The sequence below is a fragment of the Grampus griseus genome (genome assembly GCF_964374135.1).
Source record: "Grampus griseus genome assembly, chromosome: 11".
NCBI classification, from domain to species: Eukaryota; Metazoa; Chordata; class Mammalia; order Artiodactyla; family Delphinidae; genus Grampus; species Grampus griseus.
The window spans coordinates 77,313,827-77,326,171 of NC_139005.1; the positions used below are offsets into that span (position 1 = coordinate 77,313,827).

A 12,345-nucleotide genomic window follows, 5' to 3' on the forward strand; every position below is an offset into this window, starting at 1 on the left:
GAAATTAAGGTATGGATAATGTTATACATTTTTTTAGTGACTTCCGTCTTTCTGATAAGATAACTTTATATATCCTATCCATTTTCTACCGTAGCTGTTTCTAAAAATAATATAAATTATGTAATTGGAAGAATAATAGAACCGATCAGGATATATAGGCATAATTTTGTATCTTACGAATTTGGAGTTTTTCAATCCTAAAAGGGATTTTCTTTGATCAGTGTTTTCATCACAAAATACAGAACCCAATTTTAAGTTGGCATTCATTCTCCTCAAAGTCTCTGGAGGCAAACTTAAGGGTTCATTGTATTTGTATTCAAACATAGCAACCAGTGGTAAAAACAGCTGCATAACCATGACAGACTGCTTGCTACATCAATGAAGATGTAGTTGATTGACAAAAGAGGAAGCAAGAGTGACAAAGCTGGCAGCTAGAATATCAGCTTCTTGATCTGGCAGCTGCTTGTTCAAGGCACAGGCATCTTCGTCCTGGAAACTGCAGCTATAGAATTCTATAGATGCTCCTGATTTGGAAGTTTCCTAACTGTGCAGATGCAGAAGGTCACTTAGAAGAAGTTCTAAAGCATGTTCCAGTAGTTATTCTTGGAAACCTGACCTACAAGTGTTTCTTCAGCCTTTCTAACAGTTCTTTGAGCTCTCTACATTCTTTGTTAAATCCTTTCCTGCCCAAACTAGCCAGATTGGCTCTTACTGTGAGCCACTAAAAACCCACCAAAATATATGGGTGTGAGGATGTTTGAGGAAAAGAATAGTGGCTCATAGGCGAGGGCAGCACATAATTTTATGCAAGATTTTTTCCTATTGAACATGCAGGACATAAAGTCTTAATGTCAGGACTTACACTTATGATATGCTTTTTATGTTTTTCAAGGGTAAGATAAAAAGAAACTAGTTATTTACCTGGAGGTGTTGTGCAGACAAATCAGGAGTTGTAAAAATAAACTGGTTGACACCTGTTGCATCTGGGGTTGTGAGGAAAACTTTTCCTGGAGTAGAATCTTGCCTGGCCAGAATGACTTTGCTTGGAGTAGAGCCACTGTGATTTGTCAGAATGAACTGTTTGCCTTGGGTATTATGATCAAGTGCTGTCACAATCTGGATTTTCTGGCCAGTCTGCTGCTCTGTAACAATCTAACACAATCATGTCATTAGTAATCAAGTCAACTTAATCTTTTTTCTTCTCTAAGCACAATTTTCTCATACCTTGAGACAAAGCTAGACTAGAAAAGCATACCATTATATACATACGTTCAGTATAATACACATACACACACCATTAAATCTACCAATTCTAATTCGACATCCTATCCTACAGAAATAAACAAATGTGCAAATAAAGCTACAATAGTAAGAACACATGGATCTCACTATTTTGATTCCTTCCCTTCCTCTCCTTTTCCCCTTCCATTTACACAAACATATATTGGGTACATTCTATTTGCCAATCACTGTTCTGAGTCCTTGGATACAGCAATAAACAAAACAAAATTTTTCTTTTATTTTAGTGAGGAAAGGCAGATAAAAACCAAATAAGCAAATAATATTGTCAGGTGGTATTAAGTGCTACAAAGTAAAATAAAGCAGAATAAGGTGAGAATCATTGATGGAATGACAGTGATAAGGAGATGACATTTTTGCACAGACCTGAGTGAAGTAGCAGACCAAGGCTTAGAACTAGCTAGGGGAAGTGCATCCCAGGTAGAAGCAGCAGCCTGTGGGGCAGGAAGAGTGTGTTCCATACATCTGAGGCAAGAGCACACCGAGAGCTGTGTGAGTGAAATAGAATGGGAGAGAGAGATTTATGGTAGGAGGTGGGATCTGAGAGACAAAAGGGGCCAGACTGAATAGGACTTTGTAGGCCATAAAATGACTGATTTCCTACTGGATGACATGGCGATCCACTGAAGGGTTTACAGAGAAGAGAAGTGGCAGGATCTTTTGCAAATAGGATCATTCTAGATTTAGTGCGAAGACCAGACTATGAATGTTCAAGAACAGAATTAAGGGAGACCAGATAGGATGCTATTGCACAGATACTGGCAGCACTTGGGTATCGTATATGGGCAGAGATATAGGCTGAGATCAGGGTAGCAGCCATGCTAGTGGTGAAAAATGATTAAATCTGGGATATTTTATAAGGGAGAGCTGACAAGATATGTTGATGGATTGGAAGTGGAATATGAAGAAAGAAGAGTCGAGGATGACTATAAAATTTTGGCCTGACCAACTGGGAGGACAGAATTGCCATCTACTGAGATGGAGTAGTCTGGGGAAGAGCAAGTTCATGAACAAAAAGAACAGCCTAGCATTGACGGTTTTTGTTGTTGCTAGGCAAATATTTTACAGAATAAACTCATTAAGCCAATTAAATTCCTTGATTCAATTTTAAAATGACAAAGCTGATTTGTTTCCAACTTTTTTCTATTTCTCTGAAATTATTTTCATCAAGACTATTTTCTATGCAAAATTTACAGCAGAGTTCTGAATCACTAATTAGTTACTGTCTAGAGCAGACGGTATTGATTATGGCTGCTGCCAATTTGAGTTTCCTTTGTCGACCATTATTTCTACCATATCCTGTTTTTCTGGCTGCAGTTTTAACTGTTGTCAATTTTATTTTGCATAGGTTATTTCTACCAAGTCTAGTCTCCATCTTCCTCTCTCACAATTTCTGCAATTTTCAATAACTATAAAATGTGACTTTGAATCAGTTCATCTATAATTTTATCATGTAAAGTTTATGTTGTTGTAAATTTTATTTTAGAATATTTCTATCAGAAATATCCATTGTAAACTGAATAAAAAGCTAATGGCTCACAGTTATTTCTTAGAGACGAGCATCAGGTACATGCAGGGTCCAACTGTTATTGGGTTGAAACCCTTTGCTTAGATGGGTAAAAGTATGTTTACTGCAGCATAATAATTATAATTGGAAACTGAAGCAATCCAAATGGCCTTCAATAAGGACCAGTAAATAGATTATGGGGAAAAAAAATAGATTATGGAAATAGTTCTCAGGTCTCAGGACCCCTTTACACACCAAAAAAAAAAAAAAAAAAAAAAAGTCACTGAGAGCCCAAAGAACTTCTGTTTATGTAGGTTGTATCTATTGACATTTACCGTATTAGAAATTCAAATAGAAAAATATTTTTAATATTTATTAATTCATTTAAAAATAACCCAGGGACTTCCCTGGTGGCACAGCGGTTAAGAATCCGGCTGCCAATGCAGGGGACACGGGTTCGAGCCCTGGTCTGGGAAGATCCCACATGCCGCAGAGCAACTAAGCTCGTGTGCCACAACTACTGAGCCTGTGCTCTAGAGCCCGTGAGGCACAACTACTGGAGCCCGCAAACCTAGAGCCCATGCTCCGCAACAAGAGAAGCCACTGCAATGAGAAGCACGCACACCACAATGAAGAGTAGCCCCGCTTCCTGCAACTAGAGAAAGTCCGCATGCAACAACGAAGACCGACCCAATGCAGCCAAAAATAAATAATAAAATAAATTTATTTAAAAAATAAAATAAAGAAAACAACCCATTAAATGTTAACATAAGTAACATATTTAATGAAAAATAAATAATTTTCCAAACAAAAGAAAAATCAATGGGAAGAGTGGCAATGATTTACATTTTTGCAAACTGCTTTAATATCTGGCTTAATAGAAGCTGGATTCTCATACCTACCTGGGCATTCAATCTACTGCAATATGTTGTTTTGGTTAAAATATATAAAGAAAATCAAGCCTTACATTTACTAGGTAAAAGAGGGAAGAATATCTCAACTGTTTCTTCAAACTGTGTAAACTGTTCTTTAATATGACACCAAAACTTGACAAGTGATAGCTTTTTTAGAGGTTAGTTGCAATGTGGAATCAGAAACTATATATTAAAATCTATCCGGCAATGTGAATCCTTTACTCATGAGTGATTGTGTAACATCGTGCATTGGTCATTTGGGAAACACTGGTTCAGTGAGTTATGTACACCTTTTAAATGTTGACGTATTTCATCATACAATATCACATGACATGCAGCCTCTGGAAAATTGCACCATATACTTGTGAGAGAATGATAGTGAAAAGGCAAATACTGTAACATTTTAGTATTATTATGAGAATGGTTTTGACCTTACTGACTCTCTGAAAGAGTTCCTAGATGATACTTTGAAAACCTTTAGATTATGGTACCTCTTACTAGGACATAACTTTTAAAAAAAATGAAGACCTATCTATTGACATGGATGTCCTTCTACTGGTCTATTAAACCTCAGATTCCACACCTGTCAGAAACATTCCCTGGCTAGATCCTCACTCTACCACAACTCTTCATTAGTTGTTTTTCTTCTGTGCTCCCATAACACCCTATAGAATTATCACAGCACTTAACATATCCTATTATGATTGTCCAATTATTCAACTGTCTCTCACTAGATCAAAGCGAACTTTTTATTTTTAGTTTTTTTTTTAACATCTTTATTGGAGTATAATTGCTTTACCTTGCTGTGTTAGTTTCTGTATAACAAAGTGAATCAGGTATACGTATACATATCCCCATATCCCCTCCCTCTTGCGTCTCCCTCCCACCCTCCCTATCCCACCCCTCTAGGTGGTCACAAAGCACAGAGCTGATCTCCCTGTGCTATGTGGCTGCTTCCCACCAGCTATCTATTTTACATTTGGTAGTGTATATATGTCCATGCCACTCTCCTCTCACTTCGTCCCAGCTTACCCTTCCCCCTCTCCATGTCAAGTCCATTCTCTACGTCTGCGTCTTTGTTCCTGTCCTGTCCCTAGGTTCTTCAGAACCATTTTTTTTTTTTTTAGATTCCATATATATATGTTAGCATACAGTATTTGTTTTTCTCTTTCTGATTTACTTGATCAAAGTGCACTTAAATTCAAGGGTATCTTTTATCTCTGTACCACCAAACCCTAGCATATACTACACTTGGTATAAATAAGTTTGGTGAAGCAGTGAATGAACGGTAAACTAGACATACCTCTCCCATCTGTTGTTCAATAATTTGATGTGCAATTTCTTCTATGGTTGCCATGATTTAATTGCCAAGTGTCCTGCCAAAAGTAAAAAGATGCTTTTTTACAATTATACCCATAAAACGTATTTACTGAAGAATTTAAAAATGGAATTATGTTAGGATTTGCTTCAAAATATTCCAGCTGTGTGGGTGGGGGTGAGAAGGAATAAACAAAACAAGAATGGCCACATGCTGACAATTACTGAAGACTGCTAAAGTTTATACAGTGTTCATAAAACTATTCACTGTGCTTTTATAAATTCTGAAAACGTCTATTAAGAAAACCCAAACTATTCAATACCAAACAATTTCACTTTTCAAAGATACTGAAGCCTAAGCTGCAGACCTGATATAGATTAGGAGTAGTTTATTAACTGAATAAGGGCAACCCAGCCTGTAAAAAAAAAAAACACATCCTTGTAGTCATTTAACACACTTTTAAAGCAGTATATTGTAAACGCCGACAAAATAACTGCATTCATTCAGAGGGCTAGATTTCTCTAGAATTTTGTGATTGTTCTTCCTTGTTCTATTAATTTGAATTTTAATGTAAAACTGTCTTCAAATGGATTTGAGAGCCAGTAAGATTAATGGGTTGACTTCGGCTTTTGCTTTTTCTCTGTATCAGGTAGTCAAGAATACAAAAATTATTTCTGACTTTATCATATTATATACTATGATAAATTCACTAATATTCTGTAATTATAATTAATATTAATTGCCGAACTGTCTGAATTATTTCTTTCAATTACTTTTAAAACCTTAAATCCTTCAATTACTTGTTCTAAAAGCAATACACAATATTTAGATTAATTACTCAACTCTCTCTCACTAGATTGAAAAGTAGTGCCCTCAACCTCTCTGGAACCAACCAAGGAGACAGTTACTTCCCAGGTCTGGGTCCATGATGGCAGTGGCAGCCCTCCCAAACTCTGACCCATCTTTGGGGGGTCATTCTTCCCTTTTCTTGAAGGATAACACATGTTCAAAACTGAATAGCTCTATTGCCCATCCAGTAGAGTCCCAGAAATCCAATAGCCTTCATTCATTTCATCCCATCTCTGTCCCCTTCAGTCCAAGATGGCAGCATTTCTGCTGGCATGAAATTCCCAGAAGTCTTGCTGCCTCCCATGCAGTTCATGGGGGTCCAAGCCATCAGACAAGAGTCCTGAACAGATCTCTTCTGGATAACTCCATCTCTACTCCTGGCTTGTGCTGTATGTAGATCTCAAGGACACTGCTAATGTTGCAGTCTTCTGAACAAGGCCGCTTATTTTCTCCCACAAGAAAAACTCTTCCTCTGAGATTCATTTAAGCCAGTTACACTACAGTTTTTAGTGACTTTTATTGTCATTCATTCATTTCTGTTCCAATTTCATTACTCATTGATGATCTGACACTGATTGTTGTCCCTTTCCTGCCATTCTCCCAGTTTCCTGACCTCAAAGTCCATTAATGTTCACCCAAATGCTACTTTAATATTGTGCTGTCAGATTGCTCTAACATATGTATTTAATAAAATTTTAGCTCTTAATATTCTTCAAAGCCTTTCCTTTAACTATAGGACATGAGGTGTCCTTTTTATGTATTTGTTTGTTTATTTATTTATGGCTCTGTTGGGTCTTCGTTGCTGTGCATGGGCTTTCTCTAGTTGCGTCGAGCAGGGGCTATGCTTCCTTGCGGTGCACGAGCTTCTCACTGCAGTGGCTTCTCTTGTTGCGGAGCACAGGCTCTAGGCGCGCGGGCTCAGTAGTTGTGGCTCGCAGGCTCTAGAGTGCAGGCTCAGTAGTTGTGGTGCACGGGCTTAGTTGCTCCATGGCATGTGGGATCTTCCCGGACCAGGGCTTGAACCCGTGTCCCCTGCATTGGCAGGTGGATTCTTAACCACTGTGCCACCAGGGAAGCCCATGGACGTGATGTGTCATTTGTTAAACCTTACATTCTAGCCATATGCACTACTTGTATCCTTGAATTTACCATGTTGCTTCGTGTTTCCATGTCTTTGCTAATGGCTTCTCTACCATGAATGCTATGGAATCACTAGATCAACATGTTTGTTTTCCAAGACGAAATTTAACTCAAAAAACTGAGGAAAAATGAGCATTCTTTACATATTGTTGATGTAAGTATAAATTGTTATATTTCTAGAAAGAAATTTGCCTATGTCTATGAAGTGCCTTAAATTGTCTATAAAGTGCCTTAAAAATGTTCATACTCATTGATCCAATAATTCATTCAATATTCTTCCATTCAACAAATACTTGTTGAGTGCTTAATATGAGCCAGGCATTTTTCTAAATGTTAGGGATTGAGCAGGGAGTATTAAAACAAACGTCCCCTTGTAAAATTTATATTTTGGTGGGGTGAAACAGACAACAAATTTCAGCTACTCCCAGAACTGACTTTCCTGGATGATTATTTAATATATACAAACTGTGCATATGAAAAGCCCCTAGAAGGCAAGAATCAACTTTGTGTCAGCACCTTTGACAAATAGCAAGATCTCAGGATGCTTACAGAACTGAAACGCATCCTCAGTCTCCTGTTTCAGAAGTACCAATGTCTCTTTAATGGTCAAAGAATAAAGTTTCAGCCCTTCTCCTGGTATTTTTTCAGTATTTACTGAGCCCCTATAACATGCCTGCCACTGCAGACACAAAGCAGCATTCCTTTATAGTCTGACTTCCTCATCTTCTCATTTTATCTCCTACCAGTCCCAGAGGGGCCTCTGTTTAGGACAACTGGAATGTTGTTTATTCCCCAATATACAGTGCCAAGCTCCTCTTCCCTCATTTAAGTTTCCCACCTTTAAAACTCACTTCTAATTTTTTTTTGTTTTTAATCCAATCTTTCTAGATGAGTACAGCATTTATTGTGTATACTAAGGCTGTTAACAAGGCCTCAAGAACAAACTTCTGTTTACTTCTAATACTGTATGCAAAATTTTATGGGAAGGTGCATTTTTCTAGCGAGAGTCCATGGCCTTCATAAAAGATTTTAAGAGGGTGCAGAGGGTCCTATATGACTTTTAAAAGTTACATGATTATATATACTGTTAATCCTTTATAATATGCGGTTTCTTTTGTCTTTTCTATTCTCCAGGAGTAGGAATTATATTTTGTGTAGCAGACATACAAACAGTAGATATTTTGGGAATGTCTGCTGCCTTTGATTTCCTAAAAAAAGACTGAGATGTCCCTACAAAGAATGATGAAATTACATTTTATGCGATCCACTTTTTAATAAGAATAAATAGAAATATCTCCTTTAGATCTACCAAATTGACACACAAGCAAAATCTAAAATCAATCATTGTGTATCAACCAACCGCAGAGCAGTCACTGTTCAAAATCCCTCCAAAGTCGAAGGCCTATTTACAAGTTCCGGAGGCACAAAATCCCTAAAGGGCTTAATTTCAAGTCCTTTTGCTTTTCCTTTCCAGTTATTATTATTATTTTTTAAACAGCTGACGTATTTAGTGAAGGTTACGAGACAGGTTTGGCAACATTTGTCATTCGTAAAACGGCATCTGCTGGAGTCGGAGGTACAGTTTCTTAACAAAAGAGCTACTGGAAGCTTGGACATGCCCACTGCACTGAGGACCCTTGGCCGTTCCATTTTATTTCTCAAAAGATACAGGTCCAAAGGCAGCGGCCACTCCCGCCCCCGTCGGTCGTGAAAGTTGAGAGCATTATTCCGTCCGTCCTGTGTAAGCACGAGTACTAGCCAGAGGCTCGCGGTGAAAGGGATCCGGGCCTCGGCTCGCGACCACTCGCAGCCAGGCCGGCCTCTCAGCATCCCGCCGGCGCTCGAGCCCAAGCGGCGCCCCGGGCCCGGGGGCGGCGCGCGGCTTCCTCAGGCGGGGGAAGCGGCAGCGCCGCCGAGACGGAAGCTTTTCCTGTAGGTGAAAGGTCAGAGGCGCCGCGGGAGAGGCTGCAGTGCGCGCCGAGCCGCTCGGGGACTCCCTCTTGCGCCCGCCGCCCCAGCCCCTATCCGGGCTCCCGGCCCCGCGCCGAGCTCCGGCTCCGGCCTCGGCCTCTCTCGGAGCCCCGGGCACTCGGTCCCGCTGCTGCGGCCGCTCTCTGCGCTCCCAGCCCGCCCCGAGCAGCGCGCCGCGGCACTGCCGGAGGGCGGGTTCCACCGGCCGAAGCCGCAGGCTGTTGGGAACGCTGGGGGCGCGTCCGTTGGCACCTGGGAGGAAGGGACCTCCCCACGGTACCCGCTCCGGGCGCCGCTGCAGCCGCTTTTCTCCTCACCCGTCCCTTCTTACCGGCGCTTCTCCGCCGAGCTACGTCCTTCGCCGGGCGTAGACGACAGCCCCGCTGCAGCTGCTGCTGGGCGGCGGGGGGGGCTCCGGGAAGAGACAGGTTGGAGAAAGCTGAAGGGGGGAGGGCCAAAAAAATGGGGGCAGGGAGCTTTCTGGGTTTGGGTATTTGGGGGGGGTCAGAGTTCGTGACCCCTCCCTCAGATCCTCGGTGCGCGCTCCCGTCCGCGCCTGCGCACGAGTGCAGTGGAGAGGCGGGGAGAGGAGGTAGTGACGTTCCCCGAGTAGAGGGATGAGAGAACCCAGCCTGTGGAGGTCGACTGTCCCCTATCGGATGGGAGGGAGAATGCTTTGCCGCGGCTGCGCGTCCCTATGCGGGACTTCGAGAAGCCGCGTGGCCTTAGCGTTCCGTTTGCAAAAGGCGGTCGTTAAACGAAGTTTTGAGACTGTTCAGATTTGAGCCAGGATAGATAACCCAATCAGTTTTAGACAGTTCGGTTTCTAATTTGTGGTGAAGTGGGCTCTGTTTCAGGCTCTTAGCTTGGACTAAACGGCTTATTAGAGGACTAACAAAACTGGGTAGATCCCGATAAAGTATTTTAAATAACCTTAAATAAAACAAGCTGGGGCATAGTCCTCTATAGTAAGGCTAAGTTTTACTTATAAAGTCTTGTGAGTAAATAAGCATAAGGGCTAAATGGAGCTAGAATTTAATATCACTTAGAATGAAAGCTTCCGAAGACTGGCTTTAGTCTGTTTCATTCAGCGGTGTATTCTCAAGCTTATAGGACAGTGCCTAATGGTCAATGAAGATTCGAGAAATGAGGCATTGATGGAACTTCACGTTCTGATAGTGGCTCCTGAGGCACCGAGGTGTGGCAGCCAGGGCTGCCCTGTGTGCAAAGCACTGTGTGGTTTAGATGTTAAGAGAAGGGGGTCCTCAAAATGTCTTTTAGTTTTGATTGGCACTAGAAAAGCACGGATTCAGGCCAGAAACCCAAGTCAGGGAAAACAAAAGTGCACTGGTAAGGAGAACATCTCCTCTCTCATTTCCCTCTGGAACTAGGCGGCTGGACAAAGAAAAGGGGCAAGCAGAAACCGCTAACAAGTAAAAATATGCTCTATGCCTCATTCTCTGGAAGTCTCCCTGTTCCTTTTAGTACCGTTTGTCGTGTGTTTGGTGGTTTTAAGGCAGCCCCTCCTCCGTCCACCCAAATTTGGGATCAAATCGTTAAGTGTGTCCCAAAGAAAAAGCTATAGGTCCAATGGGAAAAGGCAATCTGAGACCTTTCCTCTATTCTTAGTGCCTAATATGCCATTTGGGGAGTATCTTTTGTGGGTGAGAAAGAGCTTCCCCTAATTATGATTCAGGAAAACAGGTCAGTGTGGTTCATCTTTGAATGTGTGGTTCATGGTCAGTGTGGTTCATCTTTGAATATATGGTTCATGGTCAGTGTGGTTCATCTTTAAATTTTTTAAACTATAAAAAATTATGGTTTAGGGTCTTCCCTGGTGGCACAGTGGTTGAGAGTCCGCCTGCTGGTGCAGGGGACACGGGTTCGTGCCCCGGTACGGGAGGATCCCACATGCTGCGGAGCGGCTGGGCCCATGAGCCGTGGCCGCCGAGCCTGCGCGTCCGGAGCCTGTGTTCCGCAACGGGAGAGGCCTCGGCATTGGGAGGCCCGTGTACCGCAAAAAAAAATTATGGTTTAAAAGACATCATCGGGCTTTCCTGGTGGCGCAGTGGTTCAGAGTCCGCCTGCCGATGCAGGGGACTCAGGTTTATGCCCCGGTCCGGGAAGATCCCACATGCTGCGGAGCGGCTGGGCCCGTGAGCCATGGCCGCTGAGCCTGTGCGTCCGGAGCCTGTGCTCCGCAACGGGAGAGGCCACAACAGTCAGAGGCCCGCGTACTGCAAACAAACAAACAAACAAGACATCATCACACCAATAGTAGATTTAGTAAATTTATTGTGTATAAATATAATATTAACTTTACAGTGCTAATATTTTATTTATAAAGGATCTACATATGTGGACAATAAGATACAAACTATATTATCATTTTAAGTAAAAAGTGTTTCTATAAATTTGTCATTTAAAAAAATAGTATTTCAGGCTTCCCTGATGGCGCAGCGGTTGAGAGTCCGCCTGCCGATGCAGGGGACACGGGTTCGTGCCCCAGTCCGGGAAGATCCCACATGCCGCGGAGCGGCTGGGCCCGTGAGCCATGGCCGCTGAGCCTGCGTGTCCGGAGCCTGTGCTCCGCAACGGGAGAGGCCGCACAGTGAGAGGCCCGCGTACCGCAAAAAAAAAAAAAAAAAAAAAAGTATTTCAAGATTGGTTCTTAACATGCTGTATGACCAACTCATATAAAAGAACCCCCCCCCCAAAAAAAAGAGAGGGATTTGATATTGAGGCTTTTTGAAAATTTACTACTACGTTTATCTTAAAACAAAACAAAAATCCTACTAGAAAATTTCCATTCGAAAATAACATTAAAAGTGGCATAGGCTCCAGAATGATTTGTGTATTAGAGGCATTCAAAAAAAAAAAAAAAGATCCATTTGAATTAATTTAACTCACCAAATACTGGGTGTCCAGTTCATGCAAGGCACTCTGCCAGATGCTGAGGAGGAATCTCAAATGAACAAGATATAGTTGTTGGTCTCAAGGCTAGGATGTGATAAGCACCATAAAAAAGTCTGTTTAGGAGCTAAAGGCTACGGAAGCATAGAGGAAGGAGACAGTAGGTCTAAGGAGGAACAGAGAGAAGGCCTAGGATCAACTATTACAGAGAAGTCTTGGATAAATAGGCAGAAATGGAGGTGGGGGAAAGGATAAAGAAAAACAAAATGATGTGAACAGAGAAAGGTTGGGTTGGGGTTACCTGCAGTGTATGATACCTGAGGAAAAGTGTTCCACACCAAGCCACTCGGAAGCCAATGAAGGTTGTAAAGAGCAGGGATGAAACTAGATTAGAACTATGCCTTACAAGATGGCTCTGGCAATGTTTAAAATGG

At 41.8% G+C, this 12,345-nt stretch overlaps 1 protein-coding gene across 3 annotated transcripts in view; it reads right to left on the reverse strand.

The window, feature by feature from the left end:
• Positions 1 to 9,528, reverse strand: part of NR2C1 (nuclear receptor subfamily 2 group C member 1) — a 41,509-nt gene extending 31,981 nt beyond the window's left edge. For 2 of the 3 annotated variants that reach the window (XM_082665130.1, XM_082665128.1), the window contains exons 1-3: positions 9,330 to 9,528; positions 5,024 to 5,096; positions 922 to 1,152 (exon numbers count right to left, since the gene is read on the reverse strand). In XM_082665130.1, coding sequence (XP_082521256.1) covers positions 922 to 1,152; positions 5,024 to 5,077 — 285 coding nt within the window. In that variant the 5' untranslated portion in view covers positions 5,078 to 5,096; positions 9,330 to 9,528. Of the gene's footprint in view, positions 1 to 921; positions 1,153 to 5,023; positions 5,097 to 5,881; positions 5,982 to 9,329 lie in introns of those variants that run through there. The other variant, XM_082665129.1, reaches the window with a different exon arrangement.
• Positions 9,529 to 12,345: the final 2,817 nt, after the last annotated feature.